Here is a 25,294-nt window from a genome sequence, read left to right as displayed (position 1 = left end):
ACGTAACAGCTGATCCTTGGCAATAATTTATTTTTACACTGTGACTGCCTCAATTACTGCCACACCGGCCAGTAGCCTTGGGAAGGGGGAAGGGAGCAGTTAAAGCACTTAGAAAAGATTTGTGATGATGCGTTCTACTGAGATCTTCATATTGATCATGGGGAAAAAAAGAAAACCCTTGTGTTTGGTATTCATGAAGCATGAACATCTTCAACACATTTGTAAAGCAAGGAAATGGTGAAGTGTCAACTGAAAGACAAAATGCTGCAGTTCCCACATAGCCTTCCATAGTACGTGCACTTAGGTGTTCCACACTGCCAAGTCCCTCGGTGGGGCTGGCTGCCATTTGTCACACAAATTTCACAGCACTTGTGGGACACAATTCTGCAGGGACTGAGAGATGTCACTTCAGCAACACTGCCTCCTCTGACAGATCCACAGTTCATCAGTGAACTGACAAGAGGAGACTGTCACTGGAGAAAGGAAGGATGCTGAATAAGCAGAAGGCTCAAGAACTAAAAAACTGGCTCCCAGCATTTTTTCTTGAGGTTAATGCTTGGAGCTCTAAGACAGATCACAAGCCATCTCCACATTCTTTATTCCTCAGTCTCCTGGGGAGAGATGTTGATCTCCCAGTAAATACATGAGGCATACCAGTGGTCTACAAAAAACACACATCTCACATCACTTCTTCATGCAGCTGTTCAAGATACCTGCACACCATCATGCCAGAAACATGCAGAGACACATATGAATGAACCTGCACATTTCTCAGGAAGAACAATCTGGGATACTTGCATTTAAGGATGTCGCATTTATTGCATATTTATTGCATTCATTTAATTCTTCATGAAGAAGAGAATAATGGCAGGAAAAATCACCCTGATTTAGAAACCTCAAAGTGCAGATGAATCATTTATTGGTACTAGCTGTATCAATCATGTTATTAGACAGTAAAAGCAGGTTCCACTGTAACAGGTATTGTACCAATGCAGAGTGGTGGAAAGCCTCTGTCCCAGGGGCTAGGGATCTCAAATGCATAAGAACAGGGAAAGCACAGAGAAGTGCACTGGCAACAGAATATGTAACAGTGCTGCTACTTAATGAGCATCACAAAACACTTCAGTTTGAAATGAAGTATGGATAGGAAAAACACAGAAAGAATACTGAAGGAAGAAGTAGAGAGATAGGGAAAAGGAGATAGAAGGACAGATAGGATCAAGATAACCAGAGGTGAAAAACTGCAGAATAGGGAGGATCAGAGAAACAGCAACTGATCCCAGGGCAGTCTGTCCTCTGCAAACTGGAAAGCTCCAACTGGTAGAAAGTTCTGCTTTGGCTATTCTTGAGGCTGCAAAATTTGGCCAGTCCTGAAATGACTGTTAGTTGCTCCTTCTCCCTCAAAAACACATTTGCTGGAAGGTGAGAAGCAGAGGAATCTCCATGGGGGCCCTACTGGCTTTTTTGTTCCCCAAATAGGGACATCACACTGTGGCTCTCACCTAGAGCTATGGTGAGAGAAGGAATCCCCCCAGGTAAGCTGCATTCCTCTCCACTCACTGTGTTCACTGCAACAGGACTCGCTTCTGTGGTGGCTGCAGTAGATCTCCAAACAACAACATTTATTTACAGTCCTTAAAAATTGCCTCAAGTTACTCCTTGATAAACAGAAACAACCAGTGCTGGCCTGCAGAGAAGCCCAGAGTAAAAGAACTTCTGAAGAAGCGAAGTCTGCTGACTGGAAAGGGCTCCTATGAAAACTAATATGGCATGTATGGAAAGAAAAGGTTTAATAAATTCCTCAATTTAATTTGCCACTAGTTGTAACATCAGATGTGAGAAATGAAACACATCAGCAACAGGAAGGTACTGGTCCCACAATTAACAGGATCTTCCAGCCCAGGTGACCCACCATGGTAAGGAAGATACCTTGTCCTCCTTAACCTCACAATGAGCTGGTCTGGGTCCAATGTGCAGGGAAAGCAAAATCACTATGCTCAGGCAGGCAGCATTTCTTCAGCACGTTTTCTCTGACCTCCAGACTCTCCCCATCAAGTTATTGCAGATGAGCTGTCTAATACCCAGTCTTGCCTGACAGCAAGAGTCCCGTAAGACAACACTGTCCTCTTATCCTGAGCAGCAAAGTAAAGCACTGTGGAGGTGATGAAAGTAGGCTAAGCGAAGAACAGAAAGGCTACAAAGCTTATTATAGAGATGGGAATGCTGAGCCATCATTCCCTGCATGAACCTGGCCTTTGCACCTACTTCACAGGTCCAGCATGCAGTGCCTGACAAAGTATTCTTGTGGATTCCCAAACATTTCTTGTACAATAAAAGCCAGACCACAAGTTCACTTCTTCCTACATTCTGCTAGAGTGGAGCAGAAAAGCAGCAGCTCTTGGCTAGTATTTACCCCTTTATAGAAAATCAAGGGTGACTTTATACTCACTGCAGACATTGATCTTGTCATCTGCTCGAGCCAGCACAGTGCACTGGGCAGCAGGGAATGCACCTTAGTCTTCACTGAGTAAAACTGAATGTATGGCAAAGGCAGCCAGTTCACTCACCCTCTGCAATGAAAACTAGCACAATCTGAGATGGACAAATACTCCAGCACACACTAAGTTTCATCCATTATGAAGGCTAGAAATAGGCAAGCAGGAAAGGGCATAATTGTCTTTCATCACACTCCACAAAGCTGCTTTACTGCAAAAAGGAGACCTGAGAAAAAGTAGGTGTTGTTCAGGAACAGGAATCAGTAAGTAACCAGCTTCTCTGTGATTTGTCACAGCAGTTCCCTCTCCCTCTCATACACCTTAGTTCCTCCTTTATGAAATGGAACTAAAAGCAATCACTTCCACAAAGTGTTTTAAACCAACGAAGTTTAAAACACTTTCATAAGAGCTCAGTGTTCTACTACATGGTATGCTGGAAAGAGCTCAAGCACAAGGCAGCAAGTAAATTACACACACCAAAATGAACACAAACCCTCTCTCCTTTTCTCCCATACATGCCATCACAACCATGATTGCTGGAGACTTATGTAAAACTTCCAAGCCAATCTTCCTGCAGTGAGCTATGTCTCAGCAAGTGCTGTTTGGGGCAAGGATCTTGCTGACATTGCTCTCATAGGCATTCCCAACACTCCAGACAATAAAACTCCATCTGTTCCATGCCTGCAACAATTAGATTGAGTTGCTCCATACGTACAACCCCACCTGGTAGGAGGTGAGAGGGTTTAGATTATTTTAACACACATCCATGAAGCATTGCTATAAAATACACATACCTACCATATCTAAGCTGTCTACAGTAATTAAAAGCAAGCAAACTCCCTGGAACTGTGCACCAAATTCTTCCTTCTACTGTGGTTTGATTCCAGTCTGTTAAATTTCTTTTGCTCCTACAATTTAATGAGTACTGACATTAAGCTGAAAGTCCACAACTCACAGTGGGAGGCATCTTCCAGACACAATAATAAACTGCAGGGAAGAATCCAAGACAAAAGGATATTTTAGTCAAAAGCACTTGCTTTACAGCACACTGAAAATACCTGAGTCAGCACTGCAGCAATTTCACAGAAGTAACTGCTACACCTGTTCAATTCTGCCATCTTGAAACCTATTGATCGTGATGACAGGTTCCATGGCAGAGGGAGATACACGGTCTATTTATTTAATAAGGAGGGGACAAAGAGTGCACACACAGCAACTGAGCTGCTCACATTTCTCAGCATGGCTTTACCAAGCTCCATTCTGCAAGGGCAGAAGCAGATGTGCTTTCTGAACCACCAGGCAGCTACACAGCGCATCTCGACACTTTGCTGTTTGCTGGATACTAACCCAGGATCACCACAGCTACAGGATATGCTGATTTTCTCTTTTTGCAGTCCATGTCAATAAATTTAAGTCAAGCAAATCAAATACCTCACTTAACTTCTATTTGTCTTCTTAACTAAGGAAATCCTCATGGGTGAGCAGTTAACTCATATTTTGGAACAGCTGCACAACCTCACTTGAGACTACAACTTAGGGAATTTATCCACTCACCTATTTTCATGCACCCACTGGAAACAAATCTAAGAAGCATTTCTGTTCCTTTTTCTCAATAAGTAAACATCAGAATTCTTAGCTATACATAACCAATGGCACTGATAGTTTAAGTTTTACCTAGGCACAGAGAGTAAAAATACCCTCTAAAGCACAGGGCAGCAGCCTGATCTGTGCTCCTGCTCATCTCTCAATCTGTAATTGACTGCTCTATAACAAAGCTATCACTTGATAACAAATACATTTCTCATCTCAAACATGTAATTTATAAGAGATCAAATGACATATTTTATGGCACATTTCACTGCTTTAAAACAGCTGGCTAGTAGTAAGAAGCAAAGTGTGTCAAGTGAGAGTGTGGCAAGAGTTTACTTTTACCAAAGTAAAAGCATTAAAAAGCCAACCCTAAGCTACACCTCAATTCCAGAGAGCAGCAGTTAACTATTCCTGCTCACCTCTAACTACGAACAGAGGTGCAGCTGTGTGATGGAATAGAAAAACACCACAGATAGGGAAGCCTGTCTTCTAGGCTCAGGCTGTCAGCACTAAAACCTGCAGCTCAGTCTAGCATGTCCCAGGTGGGAGAGCCAACCATGATATATGTCAGTATATTGGATTTTAGGCACGATGCCTGTGTTCTTCCACATCTGTGCTACAATTTTGAAGATTCAGCCAACTTGTAAAATGAGAAATCCTTCTTTGAAACTTCCTTAATATCTGCTTTCAAAAAGTACATACTGCCCTAGGGCTGTGGTTCTGGCTTAACATCTGCACAGAGCCATAAAAAGCAATATTAATATGGAAGTAAGCTTTTCAGAACCTTAACAACATTTTCTGCAGCACCTATTTCCCAGTTCTTTTACCTCATATACATTCCTTTGTCCAAAATTCTTCAGCTGTACTAAACAAGTACAGTCCGCAGGCCAAACAGGCTGTGGTTCTTTCAGCATCCAAGCACTCTGTGATGCAAACAGCACAACAGTCTCATACAGGTGTACAGCAGAGAAATGGGTTACAGAACACTGTCTTAACATCCAATACAGCCCTTCAGCTACACCAGCTTCCCATGTACAAACTCTCTAAAACAAACAGTAAGGTATGTAGAAACAATTCATCCAGAAGTTGAGGGGGAAAAAAAAAAATAAACAAGGGGAAAAAAGCACATTTGACAGTAGTTTACCATACATGTTTGCATAGCCATCTTCTCTGGTTAGGACCTGAAGTAAAGCATTATGGCAAATATTTATTCTCTGCAAGTGCTATAAGTGGGTCAGCATCTACCCATTGCTTCATAATTCAGGTTACAGGATGCCATCTAAGCCTCCTGAGACACAAGACACATTGCAAAACCTCCAAGAGAATCTAAACCTGAAGTTTTTAAAATTAATTTTAGTATCTTCATTAGTATTTAATCACAGGCTGTTTAACTTTGAGGAAAGCCTGGATTACTGGCTGCCACATCTCGCACAGAATACCGTATGGATGCACACACCAGCTTCCAAACACATCAAGCTAAGAATGAGACTTAGAAAGTTTATAAGCCATCCCACTGGGACCTTTTAAAGCTCCCTGAGAAAGGATCTGAGTAGGCTGCTAGTTAATTAACTTAGTGAAAACTTGCCATCAACCCTGTCTTATCTGGAGCACACTGGAAACGACTCTTATTACCTCATTTTGTCAGGCGTGAGCCAGCAGGTATTGCATGAGGCCCTGAACACCTGTTTGCTGCTGTGGCAGCAAGACAAACCTCTCTCCTTAGGTCATGGAGCACAACCTTATTTTATTGACACAGAGTAAAACCTGTGCCTGCAACAGAAGTCCCACAGAGAAAAGAAGGCCCTGAAGCATCTGCATTTGTCTGTATTGAGTGAGTAAAAGGTTAGAACAATACAATCGAGTAGTGAAGTAGCTGGATATTAAATTACAGAGAGAGGAGGGGAAGGAACATTGTCTAAGCAAGAATCTGCTACAGTCGAACCTACTTTGCAAAGGATATTAAGATGAGTCCCACAACGATATTTAATTAACTTAATTACACAAAGTGTACCTGCACAGCCACGTAAATCAGGGTTCACAATAGCACTAGTTGAGACACTACCAACTACCATGACAACTAAAACCCATTATTTACACACCAATCCTCTGAAAACACAACATGCTGCAAACCTCACTGTTTTTCTTGGCAGACAGGTGCAAATGAGAATCATATTTGTTGAAAAATGCCTTCCAAAATCCAGGACCAAGACTGAAGCATGAATTCTGTTGACACCCCCAGACACACCCCAAGTGAATTCCACATCCTCAATAAAGATGTCACCACACATCACTGGGACAAGGTGAAGTTGGTTTTCAATGTCAAGGAAAACTAGAGTTCAACAACATTACAGCTGAATGAATGGTACTCTTTTTAGGATATTTATTTCATGTCTGAAAGACTGGAGGACCTGTAGTTGATTAAGATTCTGTTTTCCTGAGACAGAGCACCTGATTTATGGACCAGTAGAGAGCTTCATCTTATCTCCTTTGCTGTATTTCATGTACACCCATCTTTTTCCCCATTTAATTGCCTTAACCTCACTCATCTCCCTGAAAGCCAAGCCCTCTCCATCCCAATATCCACACATCTCACAAATATCTACACTACTGAAATCTCTACTATCACTAAGAGGTGATGATCAGAAGCAAGTGATTTATTGACGTTGATCAAGTCAGCAACTGAGTTACTGGCAACAAGCATGCTGTAAATCCATTGTACCTGCAGAGTAAAATGCCACAGATAAACCCACCTGTGCCCACACACTCCCAGTTCTGGACAAAAGGAGGATTGGGGGTCAGCTCATCACAGCCCAGAGGACAAGGGGCAACTGTTTTTCAATCACCTGCCTCACCAAGGGTTTCCAGAATCACTTCAATAGTGTTGGGGTTTTCTGTGTTTTGCTTTTACTTTATCCATCCTCATCCCGAATGTCAGGCAAACGTTGACAAAACCCACTTAGCTGAATCAGCCATTGAAGTGCAAATCTTTGGGAAGAGACCTTCCCATATCACAGAAATAGAGAAACTGGTTTCTTTTCAAATCACCCACTATCATCCTTGACATATCTAAAAATGGTCACCTCTCCCTCAAAGCTTTGGGTTTGTAATTTAGACATACGCTGCTTTTCTGCTCTGTTCTTTGTATGGGTGCTAGCAAAGCAAGGCCACTGAAGTACATTTTCTATTTCAAAAGTAAAGTATGGTTCTCCAGTCTTAGAAACAGCAGCACACCAAACATTTCAAAGTTAACTGCTGATGTTTTCTCATCCATCAAGTCAAACAAAAAGCCCAACTCCTACAGTGTTCTGCTACTGATATGTCTTTCGTGCTTTAGAATTTAAGTGTTTTTCAAGGCTCTTACAAAAACAATGTAAAAAAAGGCCACATGGTTTTTAATCAGTTACATGTGACATAATACAGGTGGCAGAGGATCTGAAAGACCTAAGGAAGGAGCCCTGGACTTTTCTCTATGGAAGGAGAGCTAAAGGTTTGCCTCTCCTTTTCCTTATAATTGCTAATACACAAGTACACACCAGCGAGGTACATTAGTTCTAACCAGGGCAGTAGCTTTGGATAGCTCAACTCAGTTTCTTTGTGAAGCTTAAAAGCTGCACAATTCTTACACCAACAGTTCTAATTCAACATGCCAGACCTTGAGCCAGCCTCTGACTTGCGCAACACAGTCTGTGTTCTATCCCCTCCTTTCTTTTTCTTTTTGAAACACAAAGTATCCATCTATTCAGTTGGTGCTGAAAAGGTTTGTAGACACCCAACAGTTGGGGAAGACCACACAACTTCTCAATTCAGCAACCACAACTGGGGCCACACAAATAAATGCTATCCATAATCAAGTGAAAATGCAAGAAAAAAAAAAAAAAAAAAGAAGAGAAAAAGAAAGCTTAATGAAAAAAGCCACATGTGTTGCAGTTTTTTGAGAAATAATTAATACCAAAAATGAAGTCACCACACTTGGTTGCATTCATTTCTCTGAGCTTTATTTGATTCAGAATTACTCTAGTGAACAACAAAATCTAAGCATTAGAAGACTGTTGAAATCCTGACTTGTCGTTTTGCATTGTCAAGAATGCAGTGTTGACTTCTTGTCAGCTATTTGACTTTTCCTTCAGTTCCTTTCAGCTCTTCCATTCAAAGACTGAAGGCAGCACTTCTCTGGTGGTCCAACCACTGCAGCAAGATGATTCCTACTCTTGCCCCACCTAACCACTCTTCTGCCTGCAAGCAAGGGACCAGAATCTTTTTCCTGGTGTTGCTTGTGAACCAGCATTAGCAAAATCAGCCCAGCACTAGAAATGTTTGAGATAGGAGTGCGGTAATACACCACGAAGGGAAAGCTGCCCAATTCAAACGTTTTAGAAAACATGGAGGAACAGGCATCTCTTTTTAAAAATGCATTCAGCACATAAACAGGTCACTATTACAAAGTTTTAAACTGTCAGTGACTACTGCATGCTCCTGTGATACTGTAGATTCCACCACATTTACAGAGGAAAAAAATTTGCATACCTTCTTTCCCTCAGCTAGCATTCCTTCTGAGCATATGCATAATTACTTACTATTGATAGGCACACACTTACAAATTTCTGACAACTTAACCCAGATCCAACACTGCTCTAGCCTGACTGATACAGCATTCACTGCCAGGTAAAATCCTGTAAAAATCTTGCTCCAAAAACTCTAGCCCAACTTGCAGCAAAGAATGTGTTAGAGCAACAGAAAGCAATCAGGCTTACTCACTGTCCACCTACCAAACCCTGTTTTCCCTTCACCCACACTACTCTTGCTTAAGACATCTTTTTCCTGACTGTATTTAAAAAGCATTCCTTGCCAGCACCTCTCCAGCTAATGTAAGTTAGTATGGCAAAATTTTCTTGTCTGTTACAAGATTCCTAAAGGAATTAAATCATTCAAGTCATTAGAGAACTTTGATTACTATTTTAAATAACAGGTCAGATGATTACAGAACCCATTCAGTATCAAAGTGATTAACTGCTGCTTTAACAGACAGGGTGGGTTAGCCCTGGCTGGATGTCAGATGCCCACCAAAGCCACTCTGTCTTTTCCCTTCTCAGCTGAACAGGTGAGAGAATATATAATGAAAAGGTTATGGTTTGATATAAGGACAGGGAGAGATTACTTACCAGTTACCAACACTGGCTAAACAGACTCAGCTGGGGGAAGTTAGTTTAATTCACTGCCAACCAAATCGGGGATGGGTAATGAGACTCCTCACACTCTTCCCCTGCTCCAGTGAGGGTCTATCCAATGGGAGACAGTTCTCCAGGAATTTCTTTAACGTGAATCCTTCCCATAGGGTTCACTGAACAATTCTTCACTGAACTGAACCAATGTGGGTCCCTTCAGAGAGTGCAGTCTTTCAAGAACAGGCAGCTCCAGCATGGGTCCCTCCTCCAGGACCACAGTTCCTGCCAACAAGCCTGCTCCAGTGTGGGCTCTTCTCTCCATGGCACCACAGGTCATTCCAGGACTCTGCTCCAGAGAGGGCCTCCCATGGGGTCACCTTTTGCCTTCTTAATTAACTTATCTCAGACACACAGCCACTGTCACTGATGGGCTCAGCCCTGGCCAGGAGAGGATCCACCTTGGAGCTGGCTGGCACTGGCTCCATGGGACATAGGGGAAGCTTCTGGCAGCTTCTCACAGAAGCCAACCCTGTAGCCACCCCCACCAAACCCTTGCCACACAAACCCAATACAACAGCCAGCATGTACTTGCTGAGCAACGGAGCAAAGTGAGATGGGCTGTGGCATTTGATGCTAATGAGCAACAGCACTCAGCAGTTTGCAAGAGCCAAGGCTTGGCAGCATGCTCATTATTCAAGAAACTTAAAACTGTATAAACCTCTTCCTGGAAAAAAAAATTAGATGTGGAAAGTGAAAAAGGATATAAACCCAAACAAACAAAACAAAAACATGAATGCTATCTAAAGGGCAGAACTGTATTTGGATTCATAGAAAAGCTGCATAATAATTCAACAGGAAAGATGAACAAAATTTGGAAGGGTTTAGTTTTTTTTCCTTCCATATTTGTCTGTAAACTGAGCTTCAAAACTCTGGACAAAATTCAAGATTTCAGTTCAATTCTGAAATACAAGGTTTAGGATAAAAGTGACAAACCTGCATGTTGAAAGCATCCAGCAATTTAAAGAAGTGAGGTGACATTTCAAAATAAGAATTGGCAAATATTGCAAAGTGTTTTGATTTCAACTGTACACCAGAAAATGGTTATATCCAAGTTCTTTCCAAGCAATCTCTAAAATAAACCCACTGGCTCCAGCACAGAGTATTTCCTTGCACACCACACATATACACAAAACAGACCTACCAAGAACTAATGGTTTGCCTCCCTTTCTTAGCAGGACTCCTCTTGCCACAGAGCAGGACTCTCATCTCAAGATCTATGGATCTCTAAGCCTTCACACACAACATCTCTGCATTCAGAGGAGATCTGCAACTGCTCTGTACCAGTCACTGCCAGGATCTTGGCAGGAGGCCAGAGGTGCATGTAGCAGGCCCAAGTTTGGGGTTCTTAAAGGCTGGGATGCCTGTTCATTGCTCAGCATGTTCATCATTCTGCCTTAATAGAAGCCAATATATTTTCCCCGACCTTTACTTTCCACAGTTCTCAGAAAACCTGAAAAATTAATATTCAGGCAACTTCTAAGTTTCACTCTGCAAAGTGATGAACAGTTTCATTCTGCACAGTGATGAACAGAGAGTGCCAGCAGAGAAACAAAGAACCTCTTGCCTGAATGCAAGTGGCACAGGAGAGCAGGAGTAAACAGAGTGCTTAACCTCCTGAATAGCAATAGCAGACCTGAGAGTTTGATTTGGTGCCCCAAAACAGCTCTGCCATTATACAGCAGAGAGAATTTGGGGGTGGCATGGAAAGAGCAAAGACAGACTTGCAGCCCTTGCAGATCCTCTGTAGTTACATGCTGGGATAGCTCCAAAAGAGGTTGTCCTGGGCTTTTTTACACCCTCCCCCAGAGCAGCTCTTCATGACCCAGTAATAGATCTGCATCAAGTATTGACTGCTTTTCTGCTCCCTTTAATGGTTTTTAACATATCGTCAATCACACCATCACTTTTAAGTATTTTTAACCATTCCAGGAAAGCTGCAGTCAGACAGCTGCTGAAGGTCGAGTTCTTTTCCAGCCCTGGCAGGAGCTGGGATTCACCACAATTCACCACAGCACAGTACAGCACAGTTTCCCTTCTCCTTGTGGTGGGCATCACCAATTCAGCTCCCCCCCTACTTTTACACACAAAGAATTGCTACAGGACTGCCAGTTATGTTCCAATCGCAGATTATCAGCATACACGGATACAGGGGGACTCTCCCAGGTGCCAGGCTCCAGACCCTGCAGCTGATAAACAGGTCCTCTTGTGGCAAAGGGTGTCTTGGCATGCTCAAGATCACAGTGCTCAAGAATACCAACACTTAACACTTAAGCTTACTCTGTATGTATGCACTTTAAAAAAAAGAGAGACTCTGCTGAAATGATCAGCATACTTAACCCTTTTCTGGGTTTGAGGACCATACCTAGCATCATTTACTGTCCATTAATTCCAAGACTAAACGGGGAAAATTGAGCAAAATTCACTCAATAAAACCTTATTTTTAAGGCCTCTCTGAAGCACTGTAGCTTTCTTTTGCTATTACAACTGAGTACAAAACTCTCTCCTTTCTGAAACACAATGGAAAAAATCCCTTGTCCCCTAAAAAAACTGAAACATGTACTACTGAAAATTTAAATTACAGATACAATAATTTCACTTGGAGGTTAAACTAGTGAACAATTTCTCCACACTTCATTCCTGGGCCTTACTCTTCCAGCACAGCCATCATGGTGACTGCAAACTGCAGAAAAATGAAATGCTTGTGGCCTACTGACATCTCCTTGAATCTTACCTCTGTTTAGTGGTCGTAAGAGCAAAAATGTCTCAAAATAATTCTCAGGGCTGCCCTTCTGTTTAATTGCTCCATGGATAAATTTCAGTATGCCTATGACTGATGTACTGGAGGAGAAATCTCTCATTACAAAGATAAAAGCGGAAAACACAAGAATCCAGATTGAATTTATCAAATTTTGAATGCAAAATGATACCTTTGATTCCATGTAGCTGATTCATGACACTACAAGTTAGTAAATCAGCTTATCTGAATTTCTGTATACCACATTTTTCAACATTACCCTTACACCGTTACTTTCATGTCAGTAGCTAGGTAGAGCACCTTTCACCAAGGTATTCTATTCAGATAGGAACAGGAGAAAATCTATTCCTTCAGTCATTTATTACAGTGATTAATTACCTATTAAGAAAAGGGTACGTAATTTGCAGCTGCAATTTGGCTTCAGTGTCTAGCCTTACATTTCTTTTCTGTTTTGGTATTTTATCCCATCAAAGATGCTTGAACACTGAAGAGCACACCACTTTTGTTTTAAAGAGACTATGATACTTAAATCTTGAAAGCATTCTCACTAGTTTCTCATAACTTTGGCTTCTCTGTCCTTTCTCCAGTTATTCAACATCCTTTTTTGAAACAGACACCAGAAAAAAATGCAAAATATATACCATCATAAAATCACTTTCTGTCTCTTGTTAATATTTCTGGGGTTAAATAAACCTCTTTAGCCCAATGTTTCACAAAAGACCTAGAGTAAAACTGTCAGTCAATGCTTCTTGAAACACTGCTTTTCAAGACACAGCCCCTTTTTGCAAACTGGCACTTGTTTTTTCAAGAACTACCTGACAGGTTAAAAAGCAATTCAGATCACATGCCTCATCTACTCCATGATTTAACCTTCTGCCAGTCTTCCAGTAACTTGCAATATTCATAAGGAAGTCTTATGTGCCTTGTGATCACTGGAAAACTTACATAGCACTGTTTTCATGCTTATCACCTAAGAAAGGTACCCTCCTTGTCCTCTAGGGATGCTCCACAAGTGCTTTGTCACATCATACACTCTTCAAATCTCCAGCATTGTCACTACTACCTCCAAAGGAAACACTACGAGTTTTGCATGTCCACAAACCTCAGCAATCTCTGCTAAAAAACTGACACAGAAAGGCTCTGAAATACTACTTCCCTCTACTATCATGAACTTTCCAGGTGAGCAGATGAGTTATAATTGGCAGCAAATAATACTTGGGGGAACCAACATCAAGCCAAGTCACACCAGCAGCAATCTCAACGAGTTCTGAAGTCTTGCCCTGCGCTGATATTCAAGAGCTCTCCAAATTCACCTAGGCTCCTAGAAGTCCTTCAGCAATCAATGCTGACATATGACCACAAATTTCTAAAAAGTCTTTGCCAATGGACAACTGTATGGTCTGTCTGCTTTAGCCAAGACCAAATGCTTGCTGATAAACAATTTGAGGCAGAATTCGTGAGTCCTGGACATGTCGTATCGCTGTCTGCAGTGTTCTATTTGATCACATCAGCAGTTTTGGGGCCATCAATTGCAGAAAATTGAGAGGAAGGCAAGTCTCAGCTCTGACAATGGGCTGCATCCATGTTTCTTCTCAATTAACAATGCTAATAGCACACAGACACATTCTTCATTTTGCAATTGTGGTAACTGCCAGGGAAACATTGATTAGAATCAATTTATGAGCATACAAATACATTCTCTTTCCTCTACAGGAACCATTGCACATCAGCTGATCTCTCCAATGCACAGAACTCAAGATGTCATGCCCACAGACCACTTGGAAGAAAAATCAGCCTTGATATGATGGATATTCCTAACTGAACAATCTAAGAAATACCACATCCCTTTACCTTTTTGCTTTCTTTACACGTAATTGAATAGAACAAAAATCCAATTAAATTTATAAAAAGAGGTCACCTTTAAAACTCCCATATGCTTTCTACAAGACTGCCAAGGAGCTCTCATACACATCTGGACCTAGTCCAACCTGAAATATATTTTGGTACCCTAAAGCCCACAGAATTTCAAAAGGACAAATTATTCATCAATGTCCCCTATGTTCTAAAATGCATTCTGCAATGTTGCTGGCACAAAGTGGCTGTTTGCTATGAGTGGGCAAAATTATTTATCTAGTATATATACATATAGCCTCTGAAGCACTGCAATCCTGGTGACAAAGAGGCATACAAATGTTAGGATTATGCAGATAAATCACAGGCGCAGGACTGGACTTGACTATACTTCCGCTGCGTGTGTACATATATAAACTACAAATACTTTCACCTGAAGTATTGTAATATTTTAACATTAAAAATTCTTGTTTTCATTTAAGTTGATTACCATTTCCAAATACCTATCTTCCTGCCCCTGTGTATTGACTAATACATTAAGCTCGAATAAGACAATACAGTTTTTGCTTCACAGCTATTGAGAAACTCCTAACTATGATTAGATTAGCTCTGCTCAGCCCAGACCAAAATAATTTCTGGGATGTTCCTACAGCACATTTCATCTAGTACATCTGCATTATTTATGGCATTTACACAAGGTGAATTGAAGGCTTTTATAAACTAAGACACAAATCAATACAAGCTCTTAGCAGATGGGGCCTTAGTAGGGTTCCACAGCAGCATCATTCCACATCAAGCAAACCCTTTCAACTGAGTAACTGTTAACACAAAAGGGAAGGTTTGTTTAGAAAGCCAGGAATTAGAGATGCCCCTCAGCACCCAGCCTTTCCAGGAGAACTGTACCTGCATCATTTAGAGCCTAAACAGTCAGGACTAGGTTTGTATGCAATAAGCAGCTTGAACTGCTTCACAACATCAGTCCATAAGCATCACGATAGCTCTGTTTCATTTGCCTCTCCAAGGTAAGATAAAAATGCTGTTCACAGATGGCTTTCCCTGTAAGAGGTAGCATGGACTGGGAAGAAATGGATGGGAAGCAAATTCAGCCTGGCGCTCAGTCAGGTCAGCACTGTGCTCCGACAGAGACCCTTCTCAGCCTCCACTGTGTTGGTGCTGGTTGTAGGGAGCACAGGTTGGGATATAGAACTGGCCTGCGGGACCAGCCCTGGGCAGGAGAACCAGCTGGAGCCACGAGGTCTTAGCTCCTCAGCAAGAGAAAAACCCTCCCCACTTCCATACACAAGTAGTCTGGGGACAACATTAGGATATGTGGCTTCACCTGTTTTCAGATAATGCATCTTTAATTCACCTTGGCTGGTTTTCATAGATAAACACTCATCACAAAGAACAGATCATTATTTGAGGCACTTAGAGCAGAGAACAGATTACCCTGATCCCTTTCTTTTCCTAACTCATCTAACTTGTGCACTGAGAATTCATGATAGGTTTTTTTTCCTTTGGATTAAGCAAAATCGAAAGTTGTCTTCAGAGATGTCAGCAAAAGAACCTTTTATACATCTATTTATAGAGCAGTGCTTTGGCATCTACAGTAGCCAGAAGGAAAAAGGAATGAATGCTAAATTATCCAACATGAACTTCCTTCAGAACAGTAACCTGCAACAGAAAAAAACCTGATTATATTCCTGTTCAATTCCTTGCTCTACAGATGCAGTAAAAGGATTTGTCCTCTTCACCAAATTAACAAAACACACAGGGCCTTTAACTTTTAATTTTTTTAATCAAAGAAGTCTCAAAAAGCTCCATCAACTCAGCCTTTCTTAGTTGACAAACAAGAGGCTACTGAAATTAGAAGACTGATATATTTGGGTTTGGGCTAGCCAGGAAGAAAAAAAGACCAAAAACATCCCGTTAGTCTTAATTAAAATCATGTCTTGCTGGCACGGGTTTTACTTTCATGAGATTTTTAAGTACGTGATCCTGACAGCTCTCTGTGATCTCTTTCTGGAGAAAAAGAACAGTGACGATGACCGAAATCCTGAAGTTAAATCATGAGGGAAGACAAATCTTCCATGGTTATTCATTATTTTACTCTTGTCTTCACCAGTACTCCAGAAAATCGTGCACTTCTCTGCCACTCCCAGAAGACCAAAGGCTGCCAAACAGGGGACCAGCTCATATTCTTCCCTAGACATCCCTCTTCTCAATTACCACACACAGTATTTCCTGTGCACACACAAGTAACAGCAGAAAGCCACAGAAAGGAGGCTTTCCTCTTCTGCACACAATGAGAATGTGGATCACAGTGTAGGTAAGAGACTCCTTCACCTAACAATGAACCCTTACAGACCCCTAACATGGGATAACAACTTGAATGCAGTAACAGATGGAACAAACCATGTCTATAACCAGATGTGTGACTGTAAGTAAACCGCAATGTCTCCATCCTGAAAGCAGTGGGAAGGAGATGCTGACATGCTGATTGACCCTAGGCCAAAGACTTTGAAGCAGGTAACTTATTCCTGAAAAAATGCTGACAGATGAAATTTATGTAAACATTTAAAACTGCCACACTGAGGTAGCAAAGGCCTCTGTGTCCCAAATTCAAAACTGTCTAGAATTTGGAGCTCAGGTAATAGTATAAGAGCAGACAAAAACAAAATTATACTGCCCCCAAAACAACCCTTACTTCCAGCCACATACTCTTCAAGATAATATGTGAAGCAGAGGTGACATCTGTATGATCCAGCAACCCATGATTAAATTCTGTTCCATTAATTTGTATAATCATTGCTTTGAATTCACATTCACATTAGACACTCCACAGCTTAACTAAGCATAGTGTGAAGCAGTATCTCTTTGGTTCAAGCTTATTTGATCTGATGCACCCTCTTCTTACAGCTTCCCTTCACCTCCTCTCTGACATTTGGTTATTTTTACTAACTCTTATATATATTCTCAGCCATCTCTTCCAGCTTGAAGACTTGTCAGGTATATAAATGTTCTTCATAACACATCCGGTTCCATGACTTCAATCATTCTTGATGCCTCTTTCTGAAACTTTCCCACTCCTCCTATACCCTTTTGAATTTTCTAAGCTCTGGATAGATGGGAAATGAAAGACTAGGTTAATAAATGCAAAAATTTGTCTTGCCGTTGGGAATGAATTCTAACAGAAGATAACACTATTTTCTGAGGGAGAGGGGTTAAACTGAGAAGCAAATTTTTAAGAAAAGTTATTACAGCTGGGTAAGAGAGCAGCTCCTTTTTAGACCAAGAGATGTGAATGATTTTAAACACCACAACAGTTTAATTGATATTACACATTTTATCTAGAGTGGTATAGCAGAATAAACATTTTAAAAGATTTTAAAATAAAGAAAACCAGCAATTTTTCAACAGAGCCTCTGTAATTCTACTGTGGGAACATTCAGTTATGTACAAATCTCAGTCTTGGCACTGCAAAAGAATAGGAGGTTATTTTGTGTGTGCATGTAGGGGGTAGTTGTTCATGTAGTCAGGTCCCTGACTGAGGAAAGAAGTATGAACTAATATCCTAAAGGCTGGGACAAGTCTGGTAACGAAAACTTAAATTCATTTTTTTCTTAAATTTTCCTTAAACTTTTTACTGTTGGCCTCCTTCAGTAATTGTAGTCTGTCACCACAATTCTAGTACTGTTCAAATTCTCGTATTGCTGTTTTCCAGGTTTTCATGAAAAAATGTGTCTTGGGTATGGTCACTGAGTATAGAGAAGTCCTCCAAGAACAAGAAAAGCATACATGGTGCTTCCCTCCAAATTTGCTCTGAAACATCAACAGCACAGAATACTGAACTACTATAGTATTGATTTTCCAGCTGAGACAAAAAGCAAACATCCTGGCCACTCAGTGAGCTTTGCACTTCTCAACTAAAGCAGAAAGCTTAGTTTATCTGGATAAATTCCTGTTTGTGTAGCAACCCTGAAAATTTGCCTCCACAGCTTCGATTCAGACTTTCCTCATTCCTCATCCTAGACTGTCACATAATGAACCTGTGCAAGATGACAACCATTTCTGTATTTCAGCAGCACACCAAAGAAAACAAAGAAAAAAATCTCAGGATGTATCCTCTACAGTGTGTGATACTTCTACCAAGGAACCCAGAATATTTCTGGGAAAAGGGCAGTGTGATTACTATAGAATGGTGGTCAAAAGAAAAATAGGGATAACTTTCCTGAAGCTAGGAAAAAGCATGCTTTGCTAAACAATTTAATAATTAAATTGAAGAAGAAAATACCACTGTAATTAACATACAAAGAACCAGCACAGCCTAGCTAATCTCATCATGAAGAGATCAAATAAAGTAGCATGCATTTTATGGAGCAATTTAATCTGGCAAGCAATTAATCGTAAGAGCACTAAGTCAAACGAACAGATTTCCCTTTAAGGAGATCACATTCATCATCTGTAATGTATTCTAAACTGCAATTTGTTAGCCAGCCCCTGAATTTTACTGAAGACATTTACTGTCTTCCTTCAGTGGAAACGTGGTCCCTGACTGACAGGAGGGAGTGGCATCAGTCTTTTTGAAGTGGCTACCCTGTTAACACTAACAGGTTCTCAATCACTGATGCAGAAACAAACGCCTTACACACAATGTAACAGCAGGCATGAGTTTTTACAGGCCTTGTACTGTAGAAAACCCTACAATTGTACCTCTCACACTGTATGAATCACATCTTAAGCCATGGACCAACATGATCTGATCCATCTCTAATGCTCTGGAGCTGATAACATTACTGATGGGGAGAAGGGGAATTAAAAAAAAAAGTCAAACCCACAAAAAATTCCCACCCTCCTTGCTCACTGAGAATGTCGGCCGACATCTTTCACCTGGGCTCCTTCAGATGCAAATACAGGGTTCTGGCTCTCCCCATTCTCTCATATTCTCAGCTTCAAAATAATCCTTCCTGTTAAAATTGCATCATTCTAACTGATTACAGGAGTGCCCCAGACTCTCAGTGCTTTTAATTTTACAAAACCTTTCACTTCCAACTTTTATTTATTCATGATACTCCTTCCCTATCCATTTGTTCCCATTACAAACTACCCTTCAGCTTCAGAAGCTGTTCTACATCACTTTTGTTTTCCACTACATTAGCAGTATCCACTAGTTTTCTCTTTGCTGGATTGGGCAAAGCATGAGCCTTGGGAAGGAAATCATGATTCCTGACACTTGTCTGCACCTGTCCCCATACAAGTTTATCTTTCTGTAAGATGAATTTGAAGGCCTCCTCTCTTCCTAGGAAAGGAAAATACTTAACAGAAAGTCTATCTTCCTGTGTAGACAGCATTATTTTTCTTCTGCCTGCCTGAGTACACAGTTCGGATCACGAAGATTAGCAGGCTGAAAGCAAGCAAAGCTCACAACCTCTAAGTGCCCTTGGCCCAAACTGATTCCCCTCCAAACACAGCAAACACTTTGAAAATAAAAAATTGTGAGCAGAGAAAAGGGCCTGAAGAACCCCTCAGGACAGTTAAGTCTTAACAGAGACCACTAAACTTTACTGAAATATATGTGATAACATTTCATCTAGAAAGCATGAAAAATTCACTCAAATGAGCCTATTGACCATGCATGAACAAAAGCTTGCAAGAGACATACAACTTCTGCCAATGCCCTCCTGCCCCACTGTCACTCCAAATCAATTCAAAGGACAGATTTCTTCACAGTAATGACAGGATGAGACCTACGCCTCGCTGCTTTCAGTCCTCTTCCCGCTTAATTTCCCTTATGCTCCACTCAGACTGAAGGCATGAATATAAAGCAGCCCCATGACAAATCAAAGTTAAATACATAGTCCTGTAGATAGAGTACAATTTCAAAAAGAAATAATCCCTGAGTTATACTCTAGACCAAGTTCAGTTATTATCATCTCATTCCAGAAAGAGTTAATGCAAAATTTATATTAAACTGATTATGAGAAAATACTGCTTTACTCCACTGTCAAAAAAAAGCATGGGGGGAAAAAAGCTTATTAGACCAAAATTAATCAAAACAAAGATTTTTGTACTCCCAGAGGGGAAGAAGAAAACCCCACACTGCAAAAAGATATCTAGAGGAAAAACTTCTGATAGCTAAGTCTTTAAAGTCCTCTGACCTGAACCCAAGTGCATGTTATTGTTCCCCGATGCCTTCTTGCTATATAACACCATACTTAGACCAATACCACATTAAAACAACAGCAAGGGCAGGCACAATTCATTTAACAATTAATCTACCCTAGCCATCGTTTTCACTTGTCATGAGCTGCCTCTTAAATGCCCTCAATCTCATATAACCATAGCCTCTTCCTTTAAATGCACACACACAGGGGAATATGCCATTATGGGCATTATTCAAAGCAGTGCTTTCCATGCCCATCATCCACCACAGCATTAATCACACTGAGAATAGTTTCTCCTCATAAATGACTGAGTTGCATAGCTGGATCTCTTCAGCAGGATCCAATTCAGTAGTAAGATCACAGACAGCAGACAATACTGAGCATCTGCAACAATACATACAGTAAGTTTGCTAGTTTTTACCCTTTAAAGATCTTGCAGGGAAAGAAAATAGATGCCAAGCACCTACTGATTTAACTACGTGCCCTACTCTGCATGTCTAGCAGACAGGTCCAGAGTTAACACACAGCACAAACACACTCCCTGAAAACAAGCTTTCTTACTTCTTTTACCATTTGACCATGCAGTGAAGAGACTGCTCTCTAAAATCAAATGGGTTAGGTTAAGAAGGACCTTGGCAGGTTCCAGGGTTCAGCTTTGTACCAGCACTTGGCCAGTTAACTCACAGCTGTGCTCAGGCAAGATATGAATAAGTCCCAAGGACAGAGATTGCACTGAGCTATCTGATCCAATATGGGATCACTTATTCTGAGAAGAGCTTCCCTTATTGCAATCTGAGTAACTTTATTTCCCAGTCAAGCTTCAGGTCCTGGACATTCTTGTCTTGTGACTCCTCATTTCTGACATTAGCTCACGCTAAGAGTAAAAGTCACCAAACAAGGAAGAAAAACAGGTGCTACCCAGTGAGAATTGCCTTGCTCCTTCAGCAAGGCTCAACATATCACACATGGGCTTAACTTCAAAGCAACCACCGATTTCAAACTAAGGAATCGAGAACAACGTATTGCTTTCTATGTTTACAAGGGAACGTCTGCCCCAGACAAGCTCATCTCAAGTATCATGAAAAATTAATGTAAAGCTCAGATTTCAAAGCAAACAGTGTTGCAAAATTATAAGGAGGGCATTAAACAATTAGAAAAATTTTTAAGTAAAAGTAATTGACCTTTGTTCATGTGCACTGTTTTGCTTAATGACCTCTCTGTAAAGTCTTTTTGGACACACCATGAAGGACATTATATGAAGTATATCATATCCACACCACTCTGTTAGCAGCAAGAGCTTTGCATTAATTAACATAATACACAACTACACAATCTTCCAGAAGAATCATCCAGTTTAAAATTCCTCATCCAAAGTGTGTGCAACATCACGTTTGTTTAGAATAAAAGGCATTAATCCTGCCCTCAAACTACTTATCAGCCACATTTTGTATAGTGGATTGCAACTTTATTTTTTTACAGTACCCAAAGCCAACATTGAAATTCAATGTTCTAAAGTTTGAAATCATCCTTCCCTTGGCCACAAAGGTTGCATTACTTCCCATCCCACACAGACTCAAAAACTTTCCATAATCCAACTAATGAGAAGAAAAATGTCACTGTAATTAACACACAAAGTGATGACCTAATTAATCGCTAAAGCAGCAACATGAAAAAGCTTTTGGTTTTCAAAGTTTTCTAGCAAAGTCATGCAAAAGGATTGCTGGGGAGCTTTTCATTCACTTTCATTCCACTTCTGGTCACCCTGAAATTAAGACATATTTGAGACCATGGTTTTATATCCTATCAAACAGGACTCCACTGCAGAGAGATCCCTTCAATGCACCAGTGATCTCCTGCTTCACACTCCTGACCAAATAACACCCAAGTTCCCACTTCTTGGGCTTGCAGTACTACTGTTTCAAGTCCAGTACTTAAGGCAAAGCTTCAGGCAATGATTATGTTGATATTAACAGCAAGAACAGTTTGCAAAAACCACCTTGCACTATACCAGCACAAGCAAGCGAATGTGTGTTTAAACCCTGCAGAACACAACATCAGTGACCACTGATGACTCTGGGCATAACTATAAAAAACACTCAGTAGCATTTCAGTTTAAAACTAGTTTAACAGGTCAATGCTGCTAAGAGAGACCGCCCTTTTGTCCCTAACACTGAGCTGTTTGTGCCTCCACCCTCTACAGGCTGACACAACCAGTCAGTCACATGTGTATCCAATGAAGGCTTAAAAACAGACCCACATTAAAACACATTGTTTCATCCTTTTTTGTCCAGCTTATAGAGTTTTATCCTGGGTCAGGTCCCCAGTCTCCTCCTTTACATGCAGTGGCACGATGCAAGCTGCTCCCACAGAAGAGAAGGCAGGAACCCTGTCAGTTTATTCCTCCTTCAAGTGAGCAGAGCACAGGCTGAGGAAGCACACTTGGGGCAGTTTTGCCAGAGGAATAGCCTTTAACTAAGCCCTTACCAGTATGAGATATCAGAATCTGGTACTCAACACAGATAAATTCTTCATGAGATTGCTGTTACCTTAACCTGGTTGGCTTTGATTGCTGAGAAGAAGCCAAGCACATGGGCATTTCTAACTGCTGAACCTTCATTCAGCATCCCTTGAAACAGGCACCAGAAATCTGACCTCACAGCTAAGAGAGAAATTGATACAGTTTAAGCATTATGCCATCATTTTCTGAATTTTATTCTAGCTGCGAGGGTTATAAAAAAAATAAAGACTATATAGAGTAGTAATAAAAGGTTGCATTCTGGGATTCCCAAGCAGCCAATTTAATTCAGGACATCAGAAACTCTGATGTATCTTAGTGCTTCTATCTGGACTCAGAGATATTAGAGCACATAGATTTCACACTTTGGAAGGTGAGGGGGCAGGTGTGGTGTGTGGAAATCACATTCACTCAAGTTCTGTTTTTCCCCTCCCCTCCAAGCACCATTTTAGTTTCACCTTAGCCAACTGGTATTTACTGGGAGTTGCAAAGTTAGCCCCTTTCCAACCTTGATTTACATGACTGTGCACTGCCTCATCTGAAGAAGTGTGGCACCAGGAAAGAAACTGTTTGTTGTTTTGCTCGCCAAATAGGGTAAGACAACCAATTGGTAGGGCAAGACAACCTTCTCTACCTTCATGGCTAGAGCTCCTAAAAAAACCCAACACCTTAACTTTAAAAGCTGGATTGAGTATTTATTTTAATGAACAAAGTCTTAGAAACAAGATGTCTTCCTCTCACAGTTCTTGGGAACCGAGCTCCAGATTCTGGTGCAACCTGAAGTGCACCGGAAAAAAAAACAACAGACTGCAGTTCTGCAGTCATGCTAATGTATTATCCTCGCTTTCAGTTCAAGATAAGGTAGGTACTTCATTACCTTAATGAGCAGATGTACTTAATGAGTGGGTACTTTGTCAGTTTAGTCCTAAAGGAAGATTAAGAGAACAGGGTATTTACATTCCTAGAGCAAACCCAAATTTTAGGCCCCCCACTAGTATAAGATAATAAGAAATACATGTTACTGGCTTTTGAAAAGCTTTTCTTTAAGTACACATCCCACAGCCCAGACTTTCAGAAGGAATAATAATTTTGGCTGCTGCTGTGAGCAACAGATTTCTTTTAAACAGAAAGAGCAAAACAGCATTATACTACATCACTTTTCAAGGGAAAAAGGTGTTATTTAAGCTCGCAATGATTTTTACATTGTTTGGGTTATGAAGAAAGTTGCTTAATGTTCTTTCTCCACTGAAGCGAATCTTGAAAGCCAGATTTGAGACCAGCAGAGATCAGAGTCCCTTATATTTACCCAAAGAATAAAACCAGCATGGACAAAGTGTCGACAAGCTATAAACAGCTGTTTCAAACTGTGCTTCAATCATGTTCCAGTAGAGCCAGTTCTTGGGGCCAAAAGAATCTGGTTGCTTCCTGGCTGCAATAGAGGTACCAACAAAGACATTGACTGTAAGGTTGAAATCTATCAATTAGGAACTGAACTCATGCCAACCACAGTACCAGAGAAATAATGAAGATTGTTCTCATAAACAGGAGGGAACAATACAATTCAGAGAGAGAAACAGCAGAGCCCTCTGGATTTTGAGCTTCAACAAAAAACCCAAGATGTTTACAAGTCTGCATAGGTTTGCAGCACCTGCTTTAATGCATTACTGAGACATAACTTGCCTGTGTCCAGCACTGGGATTCAAGACCAAAATATCTGCAAATGAGACAGAAAAATAACTTCTGACCAATAAATATTATGTCCACCCCTGAAATAAACCAAAAGCACTCCCCATCCTGACATATATTCTCCACTACTTTTATGTTTCTACAGAGAAAGGTATTTGGCAAGCAAAACAAAAAACAATTTCTTGCCTGGTGCCACTTCTTCAGATACAGTCACTCACATAAATCAAACAGGAGACCATAACTGCACTGAGAAGTCTCTGACTTCTCTCCTCTACTGTTTTCCCAAAGCTTCACATCCCAAATTCATTGGCACAAAAGCTGAAATTATATGCCAACATCACACCTCCAAGGCTGCATACACAGCTTTAAAAAAAAATAAAAATTGCTAGCAGCTTAGCTTTCACCTTGTAAGCCTACAATCTGCACCCATCAGTGCAGCAGAGATCTGCAGACAGGAATTCCCTATTCACAGAGCAGTTGCATTTGACAAAGAGCAAATGAAATCTGGGTTCCTAATACATCAGCAATGGAGGCAACATTTCTCACCAAACTGATAAGAAGCCTACAGATCCTGCCCAACTTTGCAAATCTTTCACATTTCGAGGCAGAAATGTTTCCAATAAAATGTCCAGGATGAAAAAAGCTCACAAGTGGGCAAACTGCATTGAGATGTTCACTTTATTAGAATCTCTTCAACTCAATCACTCAACTTTGGAAGAGGCCACCAAGCTGTGGCTGTTCTGCAGTAGAATTTCCTTTCTGCCCAGCAAACAATCCTCCCTTGTACAGAGGGCTCACCTCCACAGCAAACTCTATAGAGCAGCTGAAGTATAGAAGTGGGTCCTGCTCCCAAGGTCCCTCTTGAAGGCCAGCCTGTTGCCTTTGAGACATGAGGAGAAGAGATGAAAGCTGCTGATACAATTGCAGACCTTGGAAGAAAAACTAAGAAAGCCAATTAAGCGAGGCTACCAACCTAGGAATAAATCACTTCAAGACCCTCCCCACCCCAATCCAAA

At 40.9% G+C, this 25,294-nt stretch overlaps 1 protein-coding gene across 4 annotated transcripts in view; it reads right to left on the bottom strand.

The window, feature by feature from the left end:
• The window catches only part of ARMH3 (armadillo like helical domain containing 3), a 122,554-nt gene that overhangs the window by 37,095 nt on the left and 60,165 nt on the right, over positions 1-25,294 (bottom strand). The window contains exon 24 of one of the 4 annotated variants that reach the window (XM_088059899.1): positions 16,800-17,031. The exons of the other annotated variants lie outside the window; for them this stretch is intronic. Coding sequence (XP_087916025.1) covers positions 17,025-17,031 — 7 coding nt within the window. The 3' untranslated portion in view covers positions 16,800-17,024. Of the gene's footprint in view, positions 1-16,799; positions 17,032-25,294 lie in introns of those variants that run through there. 4 annotated transcript variants of the gene reach the window in all.

The sequence above is a fragment of the Pseudopodoces humilis genome, chromosome 9 (genome assembly GCF_049639895.1).
Source record: "Pseudopodoces humilis isolate 2021_Gansu_Grassland_sample_001 chromosome 9, ASM4963989v1, whole genome shotgun sequence".
NCBI classification, from domain to species: domain Eukaryota; kingdom Metazoa; phylum Chordata; class Aves; order Passeriformes; family Paridae; genus Pseudopodoces; species Pseudopodoces humilis.
Note: the sequence above shows the minus strand (reverse complement) of the source record. Positions and strands in the feature narration are given on the sequence as shown.